The following is a 26,559-nucleotide window of genomic DNA, read 5'->3' on the forward strand; positions in this document are numbered from 1 at the left end:
CAAGAACCTGTGTATCTTATTCTAATACAAATTCTGGCTCACTAGGTCAGGAGTGGGACCTGGCAGTCAGCCTTTCTAACTAACTCCCTGGTGATGTCCTGTCTTGCTGGTCACTTTTGAGTGTGGAAGCTATAATACATGAGATTGGACAGGCAGTGAGGGAGAGGGGAGAGGAAAAGAAAGCTCCACAGTTCCCACAATGTAGTGAAGAGGCTGACGCGATTTAGCAGCAGCAGCAGCAGTGAAGAGGCTGGACAGAAACATGACTTGTGGACACAGCTGAGGAAGGATCAGGTGGAATGAAATGAAAGAGTAGCGTTGACATATACTGCCATGGGTAAGATAGCTAGTGGCAAGCTGCTCGGTGACACCGGGAGCTCAGCCTGTGCTCTGGCCAACTAGAGGGGTAGGGCAGGGGGAGGTGGGAGGAAGGCTCAAGAGGGAGGGGACATATGTATACTTATGGCTGATTCATGTTGTATAGCAGACACCAATACAACATTGTAAAGCAATTATCCTCTAATTAAAAGTAAAAAAGAAACATAAAGGATCAGTTGCTACACTGTTCAGCTCAGCAGAGGGGAGTGTGTAGATTTCAGAGCATCTGATGGTGAAGAAGGTTGCCCAACTAATCTGGGAGGTTAGAGAAGGCTTCCCCGGGAGGCTGCTGCTCAGGATGAAATCCAGAGGCTGAGTAGAAGTTACACAGAAGTAGAACTTAAGAGGGGGGACTTCCTTGGTGGCCCAGTGGTTAAGAATCCATCTTCCAGTGCAGAGTACCAGGGTTTGATCCCTGGTTAGGGAATTAAGATCCCACATACTATTGGGCAGCTGAGTTGGTGCTCTGCAACTAGAGAACCCCCAAGCTGCAACAAAAACCCAGCACAGTCAAAATAATTAAAAAAAAAAAAAAGAGGGAGTGAAGGAGAGAGGACAATCAAGGTTGGAGACCCTGGGTGCTGCCTCTTACTCAAGAGGAAAGGCTTGAGAGAAATGATTTGGAGGAGAGGTCAAAGGTTGTGTTTGGCTGTGACAAGTTTGAGACAAGCAAGAGAGGGTACAGAACAGGCCTTTGGAAGGGATGTTAGGGGCTCAGAAGAAGTTGGATGTGATTTTGAGAGTCATCTACATAGGGAGATGATTTAAAGCTTTGGGTCGGAGGAGGTCACATGGTTTCAGGGTTAAAGGGCAAAGTGCAGCAAAAGAAGCCTAAGAAGGAGTGGGGGTGGGGTGGGGGGAGGCTTCCCTGGTGACTCAGTGGTAAAGAATCTGCCTGCCAATGCAGTATTTGATCCCTGATCTGGAAACATCCCACATACCACAGAGCAACAAAGCCCATGCACCACAACTATTGAGCCTGTTTTCTAGAGCCCAGAAGCCACAACTACTAAGCCCACGTGCTGTAAGTACGAAAGCCCACCTGTCTTAGAGCCTGTGCTCTGCAACAAGAGAAGCCACAGCAATGAAGAGCCCGCACATTGCAACTAGAGAGTAGCCCTCGCTCTCTGCGCGAAACTAGAAAAAAGCCTGCGCAGCGACTAAGACCCAGCACAGGAAAAAATAAATAAATTTATTAAAAACAAAACAAAACAAAAACGGAAGGAGACCAGGGACTTTCTTGGTGGTCCAATGGCTAAGACTGTGCTCTAAATGCAGGGGGCCCATGTTTTACCCTTGGTCGGGAAACTAGATCTCACACGCCGCAGCTAGGATCTGGCATGGCCAAATAAATAAATATTAAATAATAAATTTAAAGAAAGAAGACCAGGGCTCCCCAACCTTAGAGATTAGGAGGAGGAGGAGCCAGTAAGAGACTGGCCAGACCAGTGAGATTGGAGGAGAAAGACGTCGGTTGTCCTCTCCGAGAAGTCTCCAGAAAAAAAGTATTTCAAGACAAGAGTGATCAACTGTTGTCACACGTTGAGTAAGATGAAAGACAGTTGACTGTTGACTTTGGCAAGTGTTTGGTCCCTGGCAGTCTTGATAAGAACTGTTTCATTGAGAGTGTTTAAGAAAAAAATTTGTAATGAGATTGTTTCCAATAAACCTATCTCCAAGAAGTCCTCTAGGGGGCAGTGTTACTCTGGGAACTGCCAAGCTTCACCCCAGAAGTGCCTCTCTGGAGGACTCTTCCCAACTGTCTTGTCTTGACTTTTCAGTTGTTCAGTCCCAGCGACTCTTTGCGATCCCATGGACTGCAGCACACCAGCTTTCCTTGTCCTTCACCATCTCCCAGAATTTCCTCAAACTCATGTCCATTGAGTTGGTGATGCCATCCAACCATCTCATCTCTGTTGTCCACTTCTGCCCTCCATCTTTCCCAGCATCAGGGTCTTTTCCAGTGAGTTGGCTCTTCACATCAGGTGGCCAAAGTATTGGAGCTTTGGCTTCAGCATCAGTCCTTTCAATGAATATTCAGGGTTGATTTCCTTTAGAATTGACTGGTTTGATCTTGCTTGTAGAAACCTGGATACACACATAGAAGTAGTAGTAGTGTTAATCATTCAGTCGTGTCAGATTCTTTGCAACCCCACGGACTGTAGCCTGCCAGGCTCCTCTGTCCATGGGATTCTCCAGGCAAGAATACTGGAGTGGGTAGCCATTTCCTTTTCCAAAGGATCTTCCCAACCCAGGGATTGAACCTGGTCTCCTGCATTGCAAGCAGATTCTTTACTACCTGAGCTATTACCTTATACCATAATGTTACCTTGCAACTTGATATTTCCACTTGGTACTGGTCAATACACCTACAGGGAGCTATTGCGTGACTGCCATAGTATGTATTTGGACGGTCCTATATTCCCTCATGATTGCCAAGTTTGCTGGTTGTTTTTTTGTTGTTGTTGTTTTCTTTCCCTTTCTTCTCTCTCTCTTTTGCTTTTTTCCTTTCTTTCTCTCTACTTCTACTCCTTCCCTCCTCTCACATCTTTGTTGAGATACAATTGACAGATGACAAACTGCACGTTTTGACAGATATGTACACCTGTGAAACAATCTCCATGATCAGCATAGAGAATGTTTTCACCCCCCAAGAAGTTCTTATGTCTCTTTGTAGTCCATTCCTACCCCACACCCCAGCCCTTGACACCAACTAATCTGTTTTCAGTTCCTATAACTTTGTGCTCTTGAGGAAGTCACACAAACAGAATCATACAATATGAAGCCTCTTGAGTTTGGCTTCTTTTACTCAGCTTAGTATGTCTGAGACATGTCTATGGTTTTTTTGTTTTGTTTTGTTTTGTTTGGTGGGGGGATGGTTTGGCTTTGGAGCATAGGAGGAGCTTAGTTCCTGGACCTGGGACTGAACCTGTGTCCTAGGCAGTGAAAGCGCAGAGTCCTAACTGCTGGGCTGCTGAAGAATTCCCTATGGCCATGTTGTGTTTGGCTTTCCTAGTGGCTCAGTGGAAAAGAATTTGCCTGCTGATGCAGGAGCCGCAGGTTCAATCCCTGGGTCAGGTGAGATCCCCTGGAGTAGGAAATGGCAACCCACTCCAGTATTCTTGCCAGGAGAATCCCATGGACAGAGGAGCCTCGTGGGGCTACAGTCCATGGGGTCAAAAAAGAGTTGGACAGGACTTAGTGACTAAACAACATCAACAAATGTTGCATGTATCAGTAGTTGTTCCTTTTTATCATCATATGGATGGAACACAGTTTGTTTATCCTTTCACTTGATAATGGACATTTGGGTTGCTTCCAGTTCAGGATAGTTATGTATAAAGCTACTATGAGCTATCTTATTCAGATCTCTGTGTGGGTGTTCATTTTCTACTGTATGTTTTACTACTTTTTTTGATTATAGTTGAATTACTCTGCTATAATTTTAATTTAATTTAATTTTACTTTTATTCTGGGATATAGTTGAGTTACTGTATTTTATTTCTACACCAAAACATGTAAGTCCCTTGTAATTCATTTTTGCACACACTCTGAAGTAGGGGTCAGGCTGTTTTGTTCTGGGCAAACCGGCAAGGCAGATAACATCTTTCCTGCAAAGTTGCGACATCAACTTAACCGACATCGCGTCATCGTTCTCTCCTGTTTGTTTCTGGATTTCCTCTGGATGTTTTCCTGGAGCCCGGGTCATGCTGTGTGGGTGACTGTGCGTTTTGCTGTTTGGTCAGGCAGGTGTTACCCCACTGCTCAGGAGTCTTGACCTCAGAGCCTGTTGAGGAGGGTGGGTATGACCTGACTCTCCATTGACAGCCAGCTGGCTGGGTGAGGGTGCCGGTGCCAGGCCCAGCACCTGGTGTGAGGAGTGGAGTTCAGAGTTGACAATATCCGTGATGGTTGCATCAGACGCAGTTGGTCGGGAAGAGAGGGATGAGATGAAGCTCTGTGACTATGATCTTAAGGATTCTGCCATCTTATTTCCTGTAATTGACAAGGCAGCTTTCCAACCATGGCCGTGTGCTGGTGGATGTTTTCCCCTGCCCCAAGCTGGGTGGAGGTCCTCTCTGAGGGCATGTGTCCACCCTGCCTTGTTCCTTCAGGTGCTCCTTGGGTTGGCTCAGGACGTGGGCCTCTGTGAGTGGCAGAAGTACTCGGCCCTTGTGGAGGAGGGGGACCAGTTCTCCTTCCCACCTGGGTCAGCTTGGATGCGTCACTTCTTCTTTCCGTTCTTTGGGCCCTGTGAACCGGGATGTTGGGCTAATTCCACACTCTGGGCCCTGCAAACAGGGACACGAGGCCGACTTCTGATTCAGACTCCTGCCTGCCTGGAGTCTCTGAGTCAGTGGGGAGAGGCAGGGTAGCTGTGAGCTGCCTTGACTGTCCTGGTTAAGATGGAGGATCTGCTACTTCCTAAGCAGGACTTTGGGCACCTGACTTAATCTGTCAAGCTTCTGTCCCCTGAGAAGCCGGGATACTGCTGGCCCTTCCCTCCTCGGTCAAGATTAGAAGCGATGGTGTGTTTTTTGTTCTTTTTTTCCCAGCCACACCATGAGGCATGTGGTATTTCCCCCAACCAGAGAGCAAACTTGTGCCCCCTGCACTGGGTCTTAACTACAGAACAGCCAGGGAAGTCCTGGGATGGTGTTTTTTGTTTTTTGGCATAGGACTTGGCTGGTAGTAATGCCAGCTGGAAGGAACTCAGGGTTGGCATTTTGGTAAGACAGTTTTGCTTAATTTTTTTGAAAGATTTTTTTTTATCTGGACCATTTTTAAAGTATTTAATTTGCTTCTGTTTTGTGGGGTATTTTTTTGGCCACGAGGCTAGTGGTATTTAGCTCCCTGACCAGAGATCAAACTTCCACCCTTGCATTGGAAGGCAAAGTCTTAATCGCTGAACCATCAAGGAAGTCCCCAGCTTTGCTTAATTTTAGTAATAACACATGTGTATGTGTGTGTGTATGTTCAGTTGTTCAGTTCTTTGCGACCCCATGGACTGCCCCACGCCAGGCTTCCCTGTCCTTCACCATCTCCTGGAGTTTGCTCAAACTCATGTCCATTGAGTCAGTGATGCCATCCAACCATCTCATCCTCTGTCGCCCCCTTTCTCCTCTTGCCCTCAATCCTTCCCAGCATCAGGGCCTTTTCCAGTGACTTGGCTGTTTGCATCAGGTGGCCAAAGTATTCTAGCTTCAGCTTCAGCATCAGTCCTTCCAAGTAACACATGTAACAAATTCATCAATACTGATTGCTACAAAGTAGCAAATGTAAGATGCCATTTCCCAAACAATCGGTCCCTGGCCCATAGCAGCTGAAGTGGGCGGTGACGGTGAGTCAAGAAAGTAGTTCCTGCGACTGGCTGGGTCAGGCTGTTTGTGGGTTGGTTTTAGTCAACTGAGAAGCCCACAGGGGAACTAAGTGCATTTCTCTGCAGCTTTCCGTTCAGGGTGAGCATTTTGCTTTCAGCATTCTTTAGCAGGAACAGGCTCTGAAATAATTCTGGAAGTTTTCCCCTGTATGTACTTGCACAGATGTACAAAAGCATGGGTCCGGGGATGTCCAAGGTGGCTGTGCTGGTGAGAGGGAAGGACTGAAAAAGATTTCTATAGGCCCTTGCAAGGAGCTGGTGACACGAGGCAGAAAATCCGTGGCTGTCAAAAAGCAGGGCAAAAAAAAAAAAAAAAAAAAAGCAGGGCAATCTTCCTCTTAGGAGTGTATCTTGTTTATTTTACAATCATTTCTGCATACATAGAAAATAAATGTGCTGGCTCATTTATGGCAGCATGATTTGAGGACTGCAAAATTATTGAAAGCCATCTGGGCACTCCTCGGTAGATGGCTGTTTAGACAGACAATGGGGCCAGGCACCCCATGGGGCCTCTTGTAGCAGCTGAAATAAGCTCCCCGGAGGGCCGGTGGGCAGATCTCCAGATACAACGGGCAGAAAGAGCAAATTGCAAAAGAGAACCTTTGCGGGTGCGGGAAATGCTTGTTTCTTGATTGCGGCATTGGGTTTGGGAGTGTGTGCCTTTGTCTAAACTTACTGAACTGCACACTTTAAAAATGTGTCCGTGAGAACTCAGTGAAGTTGATTTTAAAAAGAAAACAAAATCAAAACCAAAAGAGCAAGGTGCAAGGACTTCCCTGGTGGTTCAGTGGTGAAGTCTGCATGCCCCCACTGCAGAGACACGGGTTCGATCCCCTGGTAGATCAGCTGGTAAAGAATCCGCCTGCAATGCAGGAGACCCCAGTTCAATTCCTGGGTCGGGAACTTCCCCTGGAGAAGGGATAGGCTGCTCACTCCAGCATTCATGGGGTTCCCTTATGGCTCAGACGGTAAAGAATCTGCCTGCAATGCAGAAGAACTGGGTTCAATCCCTGGGTTGGGAAGATCCCCTTGAGGAGGCATGGCAACCCTCTCCAGTGTTCTTGCCTGGCAAATCCTCATGGACAGAGGAGCCTGGTGGGCTACAGTCCTTGGCGTGGCAAAGAGTCAGACACAACTAGGCATAGCTCTTTGTCAGGGAAGATTCCACATGCCTTGAGTAACAGCCAAAAAAATCAAACACACAAAAACTAAAAATGCAAGGTGAAGATAAATGGGAAAGGTGAGAAAAAACATTCAGGTTTGCCTTTATTTGCACACAGAAATCCTTGAGGGAAGCCCAAGATGTTTGTAAAAATACTGTTTTTCTAGAAAGGTGGAGGAACAAACATGAGGCGGCTGAGATAGTTTCCTTTTCTACAAAGTTTAGATTTTAGAACTGTATGAATAGCACTGATCCAATACTGAAATGAGCAAAAAATAAAAAAGTTCTGATATGAACATTCGACTGTGGCTAGATAGAATGCATGCAGAACTGAGTGTATGTGGAGATGATCTTTGTGAAAAGGGGGAGTTTTTTTTTATTATGGAAGGAAAGAAAACTGGAGGAGGAAGTTGTACCCTTCTATTAGGTGTTTTTTTTTTTTTTTTAATTAATTTATTTGGCTGCATAGGATCTTACTGAGGCACTCAGGATCTTGCTGGGTAGTTGTGAGTGCAGACTTAGTTGCTCCGCAGCATGTGGGGTCTTAGTTTCCCCACCAGAGAGCGAACCCATGTCCCCTGCACTGGAAAGCAGATTCTTCTTTTTTTAATTTTTATTTTGAATCGGGGTATAGCCAGTGAGCAATATTGTGATAGTTTCAGGTGAACAATGAAGGAACTCACCATAGGCCATATGTATACATGTATCCATTCTCCCTCAAACTCCTCTCCCATGCAGGCTGACACAATATTGATCAGAGTTCCACAGGAGGTCCTTGTGGTTATCCATTTTAAATATAGTAGTGTGCACATGGCCATCCCAAACTCCCTAACTATCCCTTCATCCCCGGCAACCGTAAGTTCTTTTTCTAAGTCTGTGAATCTCTTTCTGTTTTTTAAGTTCATGTGTATCATTTTTTTTTTTTTTTTTTTACTACACATATAAGGGATGTCATATAGTATTTCTCCTCGCCTGACTTAGGAAGGCAGATTCTTAACCACTGGACCACCAGGAACTTAAGTTCCTGTTTGGCCTTAAAATCGTACTCATGGATGAGGCCAGTCGGTTACAGATGAGACTAAGAGATGAAGGTGCAGAGCGAGGATGGTGGGGGAGCCCCGACCTTTCCAACCCCATGTATTGCTTCTCGCCAGGGAGGTAAGGAAAGAGACGCTTACAACACACGTTCAGTCTTTGCAAGTTTTTCTTTTATTGTCTATTCGGCAGTGACAGAAGGATGCCTGATCCAGGGGAAAGCTCTGCCTTCCTCCCTCCTTGCCCCTCAATGCCTGGAACTCAGGCTGGGCGAGCCCGGTCACGGGGCCTGGCACTCTGGCCCATACATGTGTCCATGTTTCTTTCAGACACGGGCATCTATGTCACAAGTTCCTCATCTGCCCTTCTCTTTCCTGCTCTGCCTTCACACCACGGGCTCCTGAGAAAGCCTGCCCACGGGCAGGGGGAGTAGGGAGGGGGTGTGTGTGTGTCCCAGCGGGGCCCACCCACCCACCAGCAGGGAGGCACCTTCTCACTCAGGCCCCAGCACGGAGCCCGCGGCGGTGCTGATGCTCGGACCTGGCTCGCCTTGGCAACCTGGTCTTGAAGAGGGACTTGCCCGAGGCTTCAATGTAAGTGACGCTCATCTCCTTGGGGCTGATCTCTACGTAGGCGAAGCCACCCAGTGAGTTCTCGGCTCCGTAGTGGAAGCGCAGGTAGCCACTGGGGACTTTGCGCGTGTGTTTCTTCGAGGGGTCCATGAAGTTCCCGGCCCCGCTCAACACGAAGCCCAAGCCGTTCTCATCCTGAAGGTACTGTGGACAGAGGATACAGGGTCAGTGGAGCCCCCCAGCCCCTCAGTTAGGCGGACTGTGGACTGGGTGCCCACTTGTCTTGGGTGCAGGCTCAGGTCTGCACTTCATCAGAGTCACCTTGAGCAAGGAACATAACCCCAGCCCCCCACCCCATGTCACCCCCGCCAAGTCTCCAGTTTCTTCACCTCTGGGAGCATGTTGATCTGGGGAAGCAACTGGCAAGAGGGACCCCTGGGAGGGCTTTTAGGGAACTTTGGGCTGTGTTCTGGTTAGCAAGCATAGAGTTTGAGGGATAGTGATAATTGAGAAGGCCCCAAACAGGAGGGGAACTCCCAGATGGCTCTGGTAAAGAAGCTGCCTACCAACGCAGGAGACACAGGGGATGGGATTCGATCCCTAAGTCGGGAGGATTCCCCTGGAGGAGGGCATGGCAACACTCTCCAGTATTCTTGCCTGGAGAATCCCATGGACACAGGAGCCTCACGCGCTACAGTCCACGGAGTTGCAAAGAGTCGGATATGACTGAGCACACACACACACGAACAAGAGGACCCCCAATGCCACCCCACGTGGCACACTGGCCAGGCTGGGGACATCATCCCCTTACCAGGGCCCCAGGCCACCCTGGGGACCCTCACCTGCAGGTTGTGGTCGTGGCCACACAGGTAGGCGGTGACCTTGTGCGCGGTCAGCAGCGGCAGCAGCTGCTTGACCAGGCAGTGGGTGGGCCCGTGCTCGGCGATAGACCACACAGGGTAATGGCCGGCCACCAGCACGTAGTCCTCCTTGGCTGCTGCCAGCTGCTTCTTGAGCCAGGCCAGCTGCGTGCGGGCCATCGCCAAGTTGCGGGGCCGCTCGGGCTGCTGGCTGGCAAAGTCGTCAGAGTTGCCGCACAGGGTCACGGTGTCCAGCATGAAGATGGCCACGGACACGTTGGACCGGGGGATCTTGAAGCGCAGGCGGTAGTAAGGGCTAGGGAATTTCCTGCGGATGGTTCGGAGAAAGGGGTAGGTGTCCAACTCGGGCAGAGACGCCCCGGGCTCAGCTCTGGCTGATCGGCCTCTTTGCCCGCCGCCCCCCACCCCGCCCCCCGCCCCGAGGGAGGAGGCTGGTGCGGGGTGGGAAGGAGAGGCAGGAGGGGGCAGGCTCACCAGCGCTTGGAGACCCTGGAGTAGGCGATCTGGGCTGAGACGTTCCCCAGATGGTCATGGTTGCCAGCCAGCACGTACCAGGGCACGGTGCGGAGCGGGGAGGCAGAGAACACATCCTCGAAGGTCTCCTGCAGCAGACAGACAGAAGGGCGGCACCCAGCTCAGGTTCAAGCAGCCACTGGCTGCTCCCACCAACTCGGGGGCCAGGAACGAGGAAGAAGCTGTGCGTGCTCCTCATGTCGTGCAAACATGATGTGCAACCATCATGTCGCTCTGCCCTTTCTAGTAAAAGGTCTAGAGGCTTCTCCACGCATCGCCCTCCCCCCACCCCCGCCACTCCAGTGGCACACACCTGAAACCTCTTGTCGTTGACATCCTGCACACCACTGAAGTAGAAATTGTCTCCCAGGGACAGAATGAAGTCTGCGCCCAGGATCTGCACTGTCCTGGCAATCTCTTTGGCATTGGCCATTTCCCGGGCTGTGTAGAATGGGGCGTTGGGGACCCCTCCCCAGTCACCCACGGCGACGAAGCGCAGCATGGGGGTGGGGGTGGTGGCGCCAGCGGCAGCAGCAGCCCGGGGGAGCACCAGCGAGGCTTGCAGGATGAGCAGAACCGTCCACATGTCCATCTGGGAGGGGAGAGACAGGCATCTGGGGCTTGGGCAGCAGGCCACCCTGAGACCCGCCACTCGCCCTATTCTGGGAGGGGAAGACATGGGCTCCCTGCAGGGCTGGCTTGGTGCTCGAGTTCCCAGGGCTTCAGGGCAACAGCTGGCTGGGAGGGTCAGTGGGCGGGCAAGCAGGATCCAGCCGGCAGGGTGGGAAGGGCTGGGTGTGCAGGGGCCCAGCACTCACCCTGGGGGAGGAACAAGCCAGTTGCCTGGGGGCTCAGAGAGGCAGGTGAGCTCCACTGCAGAGCGGCTGGGCACAAGCCTTTATTTCCTGGGGGGCGGAAATGGATCATTAGAGAGGATGAGGCAGTTTCTCCAGGAGCCCTCCCCTTGGGTCATGTGAGCCTGGGAGCGAGTTCCCCAGCGCTGGCCACGGGATTCGAGGTGGGGTCTGGCACTCCAGGGCAGCCCCCGTGTTTGCCCAGCACAGCGCGTTTGTGTCCTGGGCTCTCGAGTGTGCAGCAAGCTCTATCGGTGCACCCCTCCCAGCCAGCCACCCATCCCGTGTCCGCGTCCTCAGTGGACGTGTTTGTCTACCCACGTCTGGGTGTGTCTGCACTGTTATCTGCGTGTAGCTGAGCGTGCCTGCCTCGGTCACATGCCTGCTCTGTGCTTGTCCCATGTCCCCATGGCGGTGGACACAGCCACCGGCAGGGCCCTGTGTGGGGTGCCAGGGAGGCGTGCCCGAGTCCTCAAGTGGAACTGGGTGTGGGGGACGAGACTGGTGTGTCCCTGCCTCGCGCCGCAGTCCAGCCGCATGTGTGTGTTGTGTCTCTCGGCTGAGTTGTGGGTCCGGTGTGTGAGGTGTGTGTGAAACATCCGAAGGCAGCCCCAATCCCAGCCAGGGTAACCCCCCCTCCCCTAAACAGCAGGGGCCTCCGTTTCCAGGAAGTCCAGCCCGCATCTTCCCCTCTGCCTCACGCCACCCCCATTCTTGCAGGAGGAACCCAGGCAGGAGGGAGCTGGTGACCAGCCGTGTGACCACAGGCTTTTGACCCTCACACCCTCGGCCGCTGCTCTTGAGGCTTGTCTGACCTGCCCCTCCCCTCCCTGCCTCCCTTCTCCCGGCCCCCTGGATCCATGGACCCGTAGGCACTCACGATGGCTCTCTACAGCCCCTTGCGACGGTGGATGGGGGCCCCCATCCCCAGGCTTGAGGACACAGGCTGGCTGCTTGCTCCCCCCACTCCCGACCCCACAGCCTAGATAAACAGGAAGTGGGTCACGAGGTTAGGCGGAGACCACTCCCCCGGGTGGAGGCCTCCGGTCTACACCCGCCGGGCGGTCTCACCTGCAGTCGGCGGGGCCCGGGGTCAAGGCCAGGCGCGGCTGAGCGAGCCAAGCTGCAGGAATGCCCGGCGCTCGCCGTCGGGGCTGCCCGGGCTTAAAGGACGCGGCGGCCGGGGGCGGCCCAGGTGATCCCCAGCGGCCGGAAGCGCTGGAGCCTGGACCTCCTGGCCCTGCCGGCCGCACCCGGGGATCCTGCTGGGTCACCCCGCGTCACCACGCCTCCGGGGTGCGGGCAGCGCTTCTGTAACTGGGGGTGACGCACTGCACCCCGGAGGACGGCCCATACCCGGCCGACTGCACTGCAGCTCGGCCGGGGAGAGTGACTTGGGGTCCCGGTTTCCATCCCCTGCCCCCCCAACGCAGGCAGAATCTCCACCCTTGGGGCCTACACACTTTGGGTGCCAGGGCCTCCCTATCGCAGCGCTGGGTGGGGTGGCAGTCCAGGACTGACCCTCGAGGGAGGATGTCTGTCGTCTTCAGCCTCAGTTTCCTGGTCTCTAAATTATGCATGAGGGCAGAGTTCACTCTTCCTTAGATGTGCAAATAATTTACCTTGAAACACTCTCCAGAAGCAAGGGCACAACCCTTCCCGCCTCCTTTTGAAGCTGGTGGTGGTTGTTCAGTCACTAAGTCCCACTCTTTCCAACCTTAGGGACTGCAGCCTGCCAGGCTCCTCCATCCAAGGAATTTTTCAGGCAAGAAGACTGGAGTGGGTAGCCATTCCCTTCTCCAGAGGATCTTCTTGATGGAGGGGTGGAACCCGAATCTCTTTCCTCACCTGCATTGGCAAATGGATTCTTAACCAGCTGCACCACCTGGGAAACCCACTGTACAGAAAACCTGCCTAGATCTCTGCAAAAATGGCCCAGTCATGAAAAAGCAAACTTTGAAGGGGTATGGGCTTCCCTGGTGGCTCAGATGGTAAAGAATCTGCCTGCAATGCAGAAAACCTGGGTTGGATCCTGGGTCAGGTAGATCCCCTGGAGAAGAGAATGGCTACCCACTCCAGTATTTTTGCCTGGAGAATTCCTTGGACGGAGGAGCCTGGCAGATTATAGTCCATGGGGTCCCTAAGAGTTGGACACGAGTGAGTGACTAACATGTTCCACAGACTGGAGGAGAGCCAAGAAATGGGAGGACAAACTGAACATGGGGATCTTGGACCAGAAAAGGGGCACTTAAGGAAAATCTGGTGACATTCAAAGTTTTGTGAATAGTAACACAACTAAGAAACGATCCTGGAGTGGTTACAGGTGTGACATGTACAGGATGCTAGTCACTGAGGCAACAGTGAGACGTATATTGCAACTCTTTGCACTGTTTTTTAAATTTTTTTTTGCAATTTTCCTGTAAATCTAAAGTTATGCCAAAATAAAAAAGTTGACTTTGAAAACAGGTGTGATCCAAGAAACTTAAACGTTGATTCAACGTGCGTTGAACACCTGCTATATGCCCAGTACCCAACAGACACAGCAGGGAACAAGACAGATCAGGAAAAACCTGCTCTGCTGGGCCCCAAGTGCTGGTGAAATTTATATTCTAGCTGTTAATTACTTTCCATTCTTTGGAGGTGGGGTGGGGCATTCTCTTTCCATTTTATACTTTCTGTGCTGTTTGCTGTGCTCACTCACTCAGTCAAGACCAACTCTTTGGGACCCCGGGGACTATATAGCCTGCCAGGTCCTGTGTCCATGGGATTTCCCAGGCAAGAATACTGGAATGGGCTACAGTTTCTTATTCCAGGGGATCTTCCCGACCCAGGGATCGAACCCATGCCTCCTGCATCTCTTGCACCAGCAGCTGGATTCTTTACCACTACGCCACCTGGGAAATCCATACTTTCTGTACTGTTTGGATTTTTGCTTGAAAAGTGCTTAGTTCTTTTGCCAGTAGAATAAATGCAGACTTCCTCCTAACATATTTGCAGTCTGCATGTACACACAGGAAACAAAGACCTCACTCCAGATTCAGGGAAGTGGTTGTTTTTCTGGGAAGACAGGGAAGGGAACAGAATTGGGGCTCAGGGATAAGGAGGGGTGTCCAGAAAAGGGGCTTCAAATTTATCACTACTGTTTCCTTTCACGAAAAAGGAGAACAAAATGATCGGAAGCAATTAGAATCCACTGTTAAATTTGCTTCTTCATGTAGCAGGTCTGGGGTGTTGGAAGGATTATCTTCTATGCTTTCTGTATTTTTTGAGATCACACAAAACTATAATATTTGTTATCCTATTGTATTACATGGTCTTTGTAGACACGTCGGAAAATCCTGAAAAGCACAAGGGAAATGATTACACCCGTCTGCCTAGAGAGTCACAATTCAGTAATTTTTTTTGTTAATTTTTCTCTGCCTACATTTTTTCTTCTGAAGAATGGGATGCCACTGATAGCATTTTTTTGAGGGGCTTTGCTGTGTGACATGTGGGGATCTTAGTTCCTGCACCAGGGATCAAACCTGTGCCCCCTGCAGTGGAAGCTCAGAGCCCTTCCCTGGACCACCAGGGAAGTCCTATTGATACCATTTTTTGACCTTATCAAATGTTAACATTTTCTGTATCTTTTAGTTTTTTTTTGCTTTTTAAAAAGGTTTTAAAATAACATTTATTTCTTAAAAGTTAACATGTACCTAAACATTTTTCTGTACCTTTTAAATAAAAAAAGTACAGAAGCACATGCACATGAAAATGAATCAGGCTTCGTGTGGAGTGTGTAATGAAACTTGCGACTCCTCAGTTAGGTCTTTCAGGTCACCTCTGGGGTTCTGAGCAAACTCCTCTCTGTTCACTCCAGGGAACACAGTTCTGGTTCTGATTGTCTGTGGAGGTGGATCAGGGTTTGGCCCTGAGCCTCCTTCCCCATCCTCTCCCGCCTTGCTTCCCAACAGCAACGTCAATCCCATGGCTGAGTTCCTCCCTGCCCTCCCCTGCCTGCTCTGCCGCAGCCCTGATCACTCTTCTGGCTTTCTCACTCTCCCTTCCTGGAACAGGAGCCCTCGCTCTGACCTCAGGGCCTTGGCACTTGCTGTTCCATTTTCGTAGAAGATCCTTCCTTCTCCAACTACCCCTGTGGCTGCCTCCCTACTGTATTGAAGTTCTTTTAACTCATCTAAAAAGCACCCCTCCCACCCCCATCCTGAATCCCTCTTATCCTGCTGTAGTTTTATCCGCAGCCTTTATCGCTGCCTGTTGAACCACACTCTGCTTATCTTGTTTTCAGTCTGTCTCCCCAGACGAATGAGGTCTGAGGTGATAAGAACTGTCTCGGCCAGTTGTGTTTGCTGCTGTTTCTCTGGCATCTAGAATCTGGGGCCCACATGGCAACTCCTCAGGAATTACCAGTGGAAAGGTGGAAGAAGGGGACACCTTTGCACAACATGTTTTTACCTCCAGTCTGAATGTGCAGCCTGCCCGAACCTTCCTGGTTTCACCTACCACTAACCACCCACTAACCACCAGGGCTTCCATGGTGGCTCAGATGGTAAAGAATCTCCCTGCAATGCGGAAGACCTGGGTTTGACCCCTGGATTGGGAAGATCCCCTGGAGGAAGGCATGGCAACCCCCTCCAGTATTCTTGCCTGGAGAATCTCCATGGACAGAGGAACCTGGCGGGCTACAGTTCATGGGGTGGCAAAGAGTCGGACATGACTGAGCGACACAGCACAGAACATCACAACCACCCCTTAGCTTGCTTCATCTAAACACTTTTTTTTGGCCAAGGTGCGTGGCATGTGGGATCTTAGTTCCCTGACCAAGGATCAAACTCACACTCCCAGCGTTGGAAGCACATGGAGTCTTAACCAACTGGACCACCAGGGAATTCCCAAGTGTTGTTGCTGTTTTTCATAATGCAGAACTCTTGGAAATACATCACTGTCTGCGTCTCCTTCCTGTCTGGGCCACAGGACACAAGTCACACTAAAGACAGTGTATTGGAGAAGACTCTTTTTTTTTTTTTTTGGAGAAGACTCTTGACAGTCCTGTGGATTTGATCCAGAGTCCTGGATCAAACCAGTTAATCCTAAGGGAAATCAGCCCTGAATATTCATTGGAAGGACTGGTGCTGAACTTGAAACTCCAATCCTTTGGCCACCTGATGTGAAGAGCTGACTCACTGGAAAGACCATGATGCTGGGAAAGATGGAGTGCAGGAGGAGAAGGGGATGGCAGAGGATGAGATGGTTGGATGGTGTCACGGACTCAATGGACATGAATCTGAGCAAATCCTGGGAGATAGTGAAGGCCAGGGAAGCCTGGCGTGCTGCAGTCAGTGGGGTTGCAAAGAGTCAGACATGACTTAGTGGCCAAACAGCAACAACAAATTCCTACTTCAGGGACTTTGCACTTGCTGTGCCTTCCTCTGGCCCACTCTCCGTTCACCTTCTTGTCCTTGAGTACCTGACTTCAATGCCATACCCCTTCCTCAAGCCTTCCGGACATCTGGACTCAACACACAACCCCATTACCAAGTCTCTAGTCTGTCAAGTAGCCCCCCATCCCCAGGCCAGGAATTCCCTCGAAAGCAGATCTGGGTGGACAAGAAATCTTCACTTGATGGGGGAGAAGGGAGAATGGGGTTAACATTACTTCTGCCAAGCACGAGTCAGTGAAGGGAGGTGTGCACCAGACTGGTATGTATGGTGAGGAGAGCCTGAGGTGGGAGGTTTCAGGAGGTGGGGATCAGGGGTTAAAAAGATCACAGGGACAAGGGCCTGGAGTCATGGAGGGTGGACTTGATTTGGAAGGTGATAGGTTTGGAGGATAGGGTCCAAGCTGTGTTTTTATAAGATCAATCTGGGAAAAAGCAAGTCACAGACAGATCTGTATCATCTGTTTCTCTGTATCTGTTTATATCTATCTGTACCCATTTAACTACTGCTATCTACTGCTATCTATTTATTTGGGCTTCCGTGGTGGCTCAGAGATTAAAGCGTCTGCCTGCAATGTGGGAGACCTGGGTTCGATCCCTGGGTCGGGAAGATCCCCTGGAGAAGGAAATGGCAACCAACTCCAGTATTCTTGCCTGGAGAATCCCATGGACAGAGGAGCCTGGTGGGCTACAGTCCATGGGGTCGCGAAGAGTCGGATACGACTGAACGACATCACTTCATCTATCTAAGAGTTTTATCTGTGAATGCGCGCATGCTCAGTCACTCAGTTGCATTTGACTCTTTTGTGATCCCATGGACTGTAGCCTGCCAGGTCCCTCTGTCCGTGGGATTCTCAGACAGGAATACTGGATTGGATTGCCATTTCCGTCTCCTGGGGATCTTCCCAGACCAGAGATGTCTCCTGCATGGTAGGCAGATTCTTCACCAGTGAACCACCAGGGAAGCCCATCTATCTATCTACCTATCTATTATTTATCATACTATACCTTTTATAAGGGCTTCCCTGGTGGCTCAGTGGGTAAAGAGTCTGCCTGCAGTGAGGAAAAGCTGTGTTCGATCCCTGACTTGGGAATATCACCTGGAGAAGGAAATGGCAACCCACTCCAGTATTCTTGCCTGGAGAATTCCATGTACAGAGGAGCCTGGTGGCCTACAGTCCACGGGGTCACAAAGACTTGGACACGACTGAGTGACTAACACTTTTACACTATATATATATATATATATTTATATACACACACACTTGTTTATTTATTTCACTGTGCCAGATCTTAGTTGCAGCATGTGGTATCTAGTTCCCTGCCCAGGGATCGAACCCAGGCCGCCTGTATTGGGAGTATGGACTCTTAGCCACTGGACCACCAGGGAAGTCTCTGTCACACTGTATCTTGATAGAAAACCACAAGAGCTTGTTTGCTGCTCACCAAGAAGAAATAATTCTAGTGCCCACAGGAACCAGTTTAAGAGAGGAATCTTCTGGAGATGGGTGCCTTGGGGAATTATTCATTTCTACCTTTTTAATTTCTTTATTGAATTCATCTTTAAAAATGATAAGCTAATAAAGCTTTTGTCATCAGGAAAACAGCATTTACCTAAATAACCATTCTGATGAAAACATGGACAATTGTTGATGGAAGGTGAGTCTACAGTGGGGGGACCCTCACCTCCAACCTCAGGCAGCCGGTATGTTCGAGTCAGTTCTCCAGGACAGCTGTTTGAAGGTGGTTGAGCCGTCTGCCTGAGTTCAGATTCCAGCTGCCCTGTTGTTGGTTAGCACTGTGATGGTGGGCTGGGGGCTTTACCTCTCTGTGGCTGACTTTTTCATCTTTAACACAGGCGATGTTCAACACTTGAGTGTTGTGTGCATCGCAAGTCCTGCCACATGGAACATGCAGAAGAGGAACTTGTACATAGCCAGCTCTTGCTATAAGCTAGCTGCCACTGTTTGTTATCATCATCACTATTATGTGTATTATTGACTATGTCAGTGGCTTCCAGGTGGCCCTAGCAATAAAGAACCTCCTTGCCAAAGCAGGAGACATGAGGTCCGGGTTCGATCCCTGGGTCAGGAAAATCCCCTGGTGGAGGGCATGGCAACCCACTCCAGTATTCTTGCCGGGAGAATCCCATGGACGGAGGAGCCTGGCGGGCTCTAGTCCATAGAGTTGCAAAGTCGGACACGACTGAAGTGACTTAGCACACGGGGCAGTGACAATTTGTATAAACCCGACATGTTTAAGAGGCAGCAATGGGAGGTTAGGGGACCAACTCGTCCCCATTTGCCTGAGGCTTTTCTGATCTAACATAGGAAGTCCTACATCCCAGCAACTCCCTCAGTCTTGAGTAAACCAGAAGTACAGTTGGCCACCCTACGGGAGATCTTGGATCCCAGTGGTGAGATGGGGGAATCTCTGACAACCCCTAACTTTTGGGAACTCAGTGCCAAGGAAGAAACTTAGGGGGAGGAACCATTCTGGGGGAACTGGACAAACCCTAGTGTGGATACATTGAGTGTGAGTGTCTTTTTGCTTGTCTGGGTGGGAGAAGACAGGTTTTCCTGTGGGGAACACAGGGCAGGGGTCCTAGCATCGTATTCTGAAATATTTCAAACACACAGCAAAGTTGAAAGAATTGTCCAACAAACACCCACACACCTCCTCCTAGAGACTGCAATTAACATTTGAATATATTTGCTTTAATATTTGGAAGCTTCCCAGGTGGCACTGGCGGGTAAAGAACCTGGCTGCCAATGCAGGAGATGTAAGAGACATGGGTTTGATCTCTGGGTTGGGAAGACCCCCATGGAGAAGGAAATGGCAACCCACTCTAGTATTCTTGCCTGGGAAATTCCACGGACAGAGGAGCCTGGTGGGCTATAGTCCATGGGGTCACAAAGAATCAGACATGACTGAAGCGACTTAGCACACTTTAATATCTATCTCACCATCCATTCACTCATCCATCTTACTTTTTACCCATTTTATTATGTTGCAGACTTCTGCATACTTCCCTGCCATGGTTTCAGTGCTTATACCATTAACTCAAGCTCGATATTGGCTTACAGTTCTTCTCTTTGATGTGAAATTTGCATACAATGATTTGTACAAGTCTTAAGTGTACACTGGGTGAGTTCTGATAAACCTCAGCTACAACCCTAGGGGAAATAACTTACTCATGTCCCGTGAGATTCAAAACAAAAAATAAAAGTAAATGGAGGCAGCTCAAGCTCTGCTGCTTGCAAAGCTCTGTGACCTGGAGAGTGTCTTAACCTTTCTGGGCCCCAGTTTCTCATCTTCAAAATGGGGAGAGTAAGGGTACCTGTCTGAGATTTGATTGTGGTTGTTGCGGGTATTGAATGGGTGAATCTGTATAGAGATACTGTGGAGTGCCTGGCATGTAAGAAGTGCCTTGAAAAACACTTATGATATTACCCAGCGAAAGCAATTGGAACAATTGGAACAGCGAAAGCAATTACAGTTGGTGGAAAAAGAAATAAAGAGGTAAGTATATTGCAGGAAAATTTCAAAGATGGCCAACAGAGGAGTCTAAACATTGAATTTACCCTGGTGTGGAAGGCAGATGGAAGGAAAGGGACTGTGTGGATGCTAAGTCCCTTCAGATTCTTTGAGGTCCCATGGGCTGTAGCCCACCTCTGTCCATGGAATTCTCCAGGCAAGAATATTGAAGTGGGTTGCCATTCCCTTCTACAGGGAATCTTCCCAACCCAGGGATGGAACCCGGGTCACCTGTATTATGGGAGGGGTCTTTAATGAGCCACCAAGGAAGCCCAAGGAAAGGGAGGTTTTGAGCTAAATCTTTGGGACTCCATGGACTGCCTGCCGGGCTCTTCTGTCCATGGAATTCTCTAGGGCAAGAATACTGGAGTGGGTTGCTATGTCCTTCTCCAGCTGATTTTCCCAATCCAGGTTTCGAACCCAGGTCTCCTGCATTACAGGCAGTTTCTTTACCATATGAGCCACCAAGGAAGCCCAATCCGGATCCACCACCACAGCAAATCAGCAGGTGGGGGCTCTATGCACCTGTGGATGATTGGAGGGAGAGGAGCATTGTGATAACAAGAGTGGTAGGAGGGCTTTCCTGCTGGCTCGGTGAAGAGTCCACCTGCAGGAGACACACGTTGGATCCCTGATCCGGGAAGATCCCACATGCCACGGAGCAACGAAGCCTGTGTGCCACAGAACTATTGAGCCTCTGCTCTAGAGTCTGGGAGCTGCAACTGCTGAGCACATATGCTGCAGCGACTGAAGTCCTCATGCCCTAGAGCCCGTGCTCTGAAACAAGAGAAGCCACCGCAGTGAGAAGCCAGCCCATAGCAAGTAGAGAGTAGCCTGCCTGAAGCAACTAGAGAAAATCCCGTGCAGCATCGAAGACCCAGCACAGCCAACAATAAATAAACACTTAAAAAAGTGATATGATAATCTGACTGAGTTTAGAAGAATTATCAGAATGTTTAAAAGAACATTTTACACCCCTGTATATGTTTAATTTTTAGATTTGTAACAGCTGCTAAGGATTTCAGATGCATTTGCTTGGTGGAGGCATATAAGATGAAAGAATCAACATATACTACGTTGTATAAACGTTATCTACAATATTTAAGAGATTTCAATTCCCTACATTTCTGAATGGACTCAAAGATGCACTCACTGACCTCTTTGAAAATGATAGTCCGCTTTGACCGGTGTGTAAGTAACACCATAGCTATCCTTGGAACCGAACACTTAAGGGAAATGCTTGTTTCTAAAGGTATGATTTAAATTACATGTTTACAAAGTGACCACAAAGATGGGTTTTTCTAGGCATCAAAGCTGCCCCAAATCGAACACTGTTATGAGTTTGATTTGAGGAACCCAAAAGCCAGTGTGGCTGGAGCTGATGGAGCAAGGGGAAAAGTGGGAGGAAACGAAGATGGGGTGTGGTGGGGTTTGGGGGCTGCAGGGAAGAGAGATTTCCCCAGTGAGGTGGGCGCCAAGGAGAATTCGGAGCAGAGGTGAAACTAATCTAATAGGTTTTGCGTAACTTCCACCAGCTGCTTGGCTGCGAGACACAGCTACTTGGTGGGTATGACAGGTGGGGAAAAACCGAATCGTGGTGGTTTCCCCCAAACCCATTTTAAAAAAGCCTGAAGTCTTGACCTCCGAAGGTCGCGTGATCCTCTGCAGCCGCCAGAACGCAGGGCGCCTTTCTGACTTTTGACCTGGACACTACTGCCCCCGCGTGGCCACAGCCTGAGCTTCAGCAACGTCTTGCAGACCGCGTTCCCTTTTGGGTGCGCAAAGGACCCCCTTGTGTGAGGCGCGGAGGGGTCCTGCAATGGAGTCAGTCAAGGTCTGCCCCCTAGTAACTCCCCAGGGAGGGATGAGTGAGCTACGCGGGGATTAAGATGTTTGCAGGATAGTCTGATGAGCAGCTGGCTTCTCAGAAACTTGCAAACCAGAGAGATTCTCAGGGACGGGTCTTTGGGCAGTGTCTGTTGTTGTTGAGTTGCTCAGTCGTGGCCGACTCTTTGCGACCCCATGGACTGTAGCCCACCAGGCTTCCCTGTCCTTCACCATCTCCCAGAGTTTGCTCAAACTCATTTCCATTGAGTCAGTGATGTCATCCAACCATCTCATCCTCTGCCATCCCTTTCTCCTCCTGCCTTCAATCTTTCCCAACATCAGGGTCTTTTCCAGAGAGTCAGTTCTTTGAATTAGGTGGCCCAAAACATTGAAGCTTCAGCTTCAGTCCTTCCAGTGAATATTCGGGGTTGATTTTCTTTAGGATTGACTGGTTTGATCTCCTTGCAGTCCATGGGACACTCATGAGTCTTCTAGCACTACATTTTGAAGGCATGAATTCTTTGGTACTCAGCCTTCTTTATGGTCCAACTCTTACATCCATACATGGCTGCTGGAAAAATCATAGCTTTAACTATATAGCCTGTCCCAGCCTTCAGTTCCTAAGGTCTGCTAAGATTCTCTGGTTTGCCCCTGCTTACTAGTGCTCTGTAGAGCAAGTCCAAGCCCTTTAGCCTGGTGTTTGAAGCCATGGAAAACCCAGTTCTGACTGCCCCACCATATTATTAGCATGAACAGTACACCAGTAGAGACCTCCCTGGTGGCCCAGTCATTAAGAATCCACCTGCTATGCAGAGGTCATGGGTTTGACCCCTGGTCTGGGAAGATCCCACATGCTGTGGAGCAACTAAACCTGCACCCCACTCCTGAGCCCAACCTCTAGAGTACACAAACCTCAACTACTGAGTCTGCCTGCCTAGAGCCAGTGTTCCGCAACAAACTGCAACTAGGGAGTAGCCCCTACTCACCGCAACCAAAGAAAGCCTGGGCATAGCATTGAAGACCTAGTGCAGTAAACAAACAAACAAAAAGCTATCACACTCAAAAATCATAGGAGGAAATATTTTTTTTAGTTTATTTTTTTATTGAAGGAAAATTGCTTTACAAAATTTTGCTCTTTTCTGTCAAACCTCAACATGAATCAGCCATAGGTATACATATATCCCCTCCCTTTTGAACCTTCCTCCCATCTCCCTCCCCATCTCACCCCTCTAGGTTGATACAGAGCTCCTGAGCCATACAGCAAATTCCCGTTGGCTATCTATTTTACATATGGTAATGTAAGTTTCCATGTTACTCTTTCCATACATCTCACCCTCTCCTCCCCTCTCCCCATCTCCATAAGTCTATTCTCTATGTCTGTTTCTCCATTGCCTCCCTGTAAATAAATTCTTCAGTACCATTTTTCTAGATTCCATATATGTGCATTAGAATATGATATTTATCTTTCTCTTTCTGACTCACTTCACTCTGTATAATAGGTTCTAGGTTCATCCACCTCATCAGAACTGACTCAAATGTGTTCCTTTTTATGGCTGAGTAATATTCCATTGTGTATATGTACCACACTTCTTTACCCATTCATCTGTCGATGGACATCTAGGTTGCTTCCATGTTCTAGCTATTGTAAATAGTGCTGCAAAGAACAATGGGATACATGTGTCTTTTTCAATTTTGGTTTCCTTAGGGTATATGCCTAGGAGTGGGATTGCTGGGTCATATGGTGGTTTTATTCCTAGCTTTTTAAGGAATCTCCATACCGTCTTCCATAGTGGCTGTATCAATTTACATTCCCACCAACAGTGCAAGAGCATCCCCTTTTCTCCACACCCTCTCCAGCATTTATTGTTTGTAGACTTTTTGATGATGGCCATTCTGACCAGTGTGAGGTGATATCTCATTGTGGTTTTGATTTACATTTCTCTAATAATGAACAATGCTGAGCATCTTTTGATGTGTTCATTAGCCATCTGTAAGTCTTCTTTGGAGAAATGTCTGTTTAGGTCTTTTTCCCACTCTTTGATTGGGTTATTTGTTTTTCTGGCCTTGAGTTGTATGAGCTGCTTGTATATTTTGGAAATTAATCCTTTGTCAGTTGTTTCATTTGCCATTATTTTCTCCCATTCTGAGGGTTGTCTTTGCACCTTGCTTATAGTTTCCTTTGCTGTGCAAAAGCTTTTAAGTTTAATCAGGTCCCACTTGTTAGTTTTGTTTTTATTTCCATTACTCTAGGAGGTGGGTCATAGAGGATCTTGTTTTGATTTATGTCATCGAGTGTTCTGCTTATGTTTTCCTCTATGAGTTTTATAGTTTCTGGTCTTACATTGAGGTCTTTAATCCATTTTGAGTTTATCTTTGTGTATGGCGTTATAAAGTGTTCTAGTTTCATTCTTTTATATGTAGCTGTCCAGTTTTCCCAGCACCATTTATTGAAGACGTTGTCTTTGCCCCATTGTATATTCTTGCCTCCTTTGTCAAAAATAAGGTACCCATAGGTGCATGGGTTCATATCTGGCTTTCTATCTTGTTCCATTGGTCTATATTTCTGTTTTTGAGCCAGTACCATGTTGTCTTGATGACTGTAGCTGTGTAGTATAATCAATCTGAAGTCAGGAAGGTTGATTCCTCCAGCTCCATTCTTCTTTCTCAAGACTGCTTTGGTTATTCGGGGTCTTTTGTGTTTCCATATGAATTGTGAAATTTTTTGTTCTAGTTCTGTGAAAATTGTTATCAGTAGTTTGATAGGGATTGCATTGAATCTGTAGATTGTGTTTGGTAGTATAGTCATTTTCACAATATCAATTCTTGCTACCCAGGAACATGAAATATCTTTCCATCTGTTTATGTCATCTTTGATTTCTTTCATTAGTGTCTTATAATTTTCTGTCTACAGTTCTTTCATCTCCTTAGGCAAGTTTATTCCTAGATATTTAATTCTTTTTGTTGCAATGGGGAATGGGATTGATTCCTTAATTTCTATTTCTGATTTTTCACTGTTAGTATATCGAAATGCAAGTGATTTCTTTGTATTGATTTTGTATCCTGCAACTTTGTTAAATTCACTGATTAGCTCTAGTAATTTTCTATACTATCTTTAGGGTTTTCTATGTACAGTATCATGTCATCTGCAAACTGAGAGCTTTACTTCTTCTTTTCCGATCTGATTCCTTTTATTTCTTTTTCTTCTCTGATTGTGGTAGCTAGGACTTCCAGAACTATGTTGAATAATAGTGGTGAAAGTGGACACCCTTGTCTTGTTTCTGATCTTAGGGGGAATGCTTTCAGTTTTTCACATTGAGAATAATGTTTGCTGTAGGCTTATCATATATGGTCTTTACTATGTTGAGGTAGGTTCCTTCTATGCCCATTTTGAAGAGTTTTAATCATAAATGGGTACTAAATTTTGTCAAAGGCTCTTCCTGCATCTATTGAGATAATCATATAGTTTTTATCTTTCAATCTGTTAATATGGTATATCACATTGATTCATTTGTGTATAATGATGAATCCTTGCCTCCCTGGCATAAACCCAGCTTGATCATGATATATGAACTTTTTGATGTGTTGCTGAATTCTTTTTGCTAAAATTTTGTTGAGGATTTTTCGCATTTATATTCATCAGTGATATTGGCCTGCAGTTTTCTTTTTTGTGTTGTCTTTGTCTGGTTTTGATATCAGGGTGTTGGTGGCCTCATAGAATGAGTTTGAAGTGTTCCTTCCTCTGTAATTTTTTGAAAGAGTTTTAGAAGGATAGGCATTAGATCTTCTCTAAATGTTTGATAGAATTCTCCTGTGAAGTCATTTGGTCCTGGGCTTTTGTTTTTTGGGAGATTTTTGGTCACAGCTTCAACTTCAGTGCTTGTAATTGGGTCAAATGTGGATATGTTGTTACATCATAAGTCCCACTAATTCACACCTTAGTATCATATACAATACCTACTGAAGTTTTTCATGTGTTCACAGCACATTAGCAAAGTTACTAGGAAAATTGGACTACCATGATGCAAGGTGTTATTGAGTGCACAAAATTGTGACCAGAGAGCCAAGATCAAGGAGTAGTTTGCTTTGCAAAACAATTCTACCCAAAAACAACAGGGGGAGAGAAGAAATTAAAGTGTTCAATGAGACTTTCCTGGCAATCCAGTGGCTTGCAGGGGGCATGGGTTCGATCCTTGGTCAGAGAACTAAGATCCTTCATGCTGTGTGTCATGGCCAAAAAAAAAAAAAAGTTTACGAGATTAAACACATGTTGACTCAAAACTGCCATTTAATATGCTTTGTATCATAGGATATAAAAACTAACCCATCTATGGAACATTAAGATGACAGCAAACACAATAAAAACTTCCCACATTCAATATACTACTATTTTCTGGTTGTACCAAAAAAAACCCAAAAAACAAAAAAACAAAACCCAAAAAACTCAACCAGCCAGGAAATAATTTCAACTCTTAAATAAAAAGTATTTATAGTGCTAGCTTCGGCAGCACATATGCTAAAATTGGAACGATACAGAGAAGATTAGCATGGCCCCTGAGCAAGGATGACACGCAAATTCGTGAAGCATTCCATATTAAAAAAAAAAAATAACGTATTTATAGTGGCAACATGGATGGACCTAGAGACTGTCAAACTGAGTAATGTCAAAGGAAGACAAATATCATATGATATCACTTATATGTGGAATCTTAAAAAATGGTACAAATAAACTTACAAAACAGAAATAGAGTCACAGATATAGAAAACAATCTTATGCTTACGGGGGGTGCTGGGGAAGGAGGGATAAATTGGGGTTGACAAAGACACATACTACATATCAAATAGATAATAGAGACCTATTGTATAGCACAGTATACAGTATAGCACAGGGAACTCCACTCAATACTCTGGTTTAGGAAAAGAATCTAAAAAAAGAGTGGATATATGTATACCTAGTTCACTTTGCTATGCACCTGAAACTAACACAA

At 47.8% G+C, this 26,559-nt stretch overlaps 1 protein-coding gene and 1 non-coding gene across 4 annotated transcripts; one reads left to right on the forward strand and one right to left on the reverse strand.

Annotated features, from left to right (window-relative positions):
* Nucleotides 1-8,106: 8,106 nt before the first annotated feature.
* Nucleotides 8,107-12,315, reverse strand: ACP5 (acid phosphatase 5, tartrate resistant). Of its 3 annotated transcripts, none has more exons than XM_061150398.1 (6): nt 12,297-12,315; nt 10,740-10,826; nt 10,235-10,513; nt 9,883-10,010; nt 9,370-9,715; nt 8,107-8,731 (listed from the first exon to the last, which is right to left on the reverse strand). In XM_061150398.1, the coding sequence occupies exons 3-6, from the start codon at nt 10,511-10,513 to the stop codon at nt 8,453-8,455; spliced, it is 1,032 nt and encodes a 343-aa protein (XP_061006381.1). In that variant the 5' UTR covers nt 10,740-10,826; nt 12,297-12,315; the 3' UTR covers nt 8,107-8,452. The 3 variants fall into 3 exon arrangements, with proteins under 3 accessions (XP_061006381.1, XP_061006380.1, XP_061006379.1); XM_061150397.1 differs by lacking the exon at nt 12,297-12,315 and adding an exon at nt 11,847-12,028; XM_061150396.1 differs by lacking the exon at nt 12,297-12,315 and adding an exon at nt 11,656-11,808.
* Nucleotides 12,316-26,063: 13,748 nt separating this feature from the next.
* LOC133062963 (U6 spliceosomal RNA) lies at nt 26,064-26,170 on the forward strand. Its single transcript, XR_009694282.1, has one exon. It is a non-coding gene; the product is annotated as a U6 spliceosomal RNA (small nuclear RNA).
* Nucleotides 26,171-26,559: the final 389 nt, after the last annotated feature.

The sequence above is a fragment of the Dama dama genome, chromosome 9 (assembly GCF_033118175.1).
Source record: "Dama dama isolate Ldn47 chromosome 9, ASM3311817v1, whole genome shotgun sequence".
Lineage (NCBI taxonomy): Eukaryota > Metazoa > Chordata > Mammalia > Artiodactyla > Cervidae > Dama > Dama dama.

Coding starts and splice junctions, on each gene's coding strand:
- ACP5 (XM_061150398.1), bottom strand. CDS start 10,513: ATGGACATGTGGACGGTTCTGCTCATCCTGCAAGCCTCGCTGGTGCTC. Junction 10,011..10,234: donor TCAACGACAAGAGGTTTCAG/GTGTGTGCCACT, acceptor TGTCTGCTGCAG/GAGACCTTCGAGGATGTGTT. Junction 8,732..9,369: donor GCCACGACCACAACCTGCAG/GTGAGGGTCCCC, acceptor CTCTGTCCACAG/TACCTTCAGGATGAGAACGG.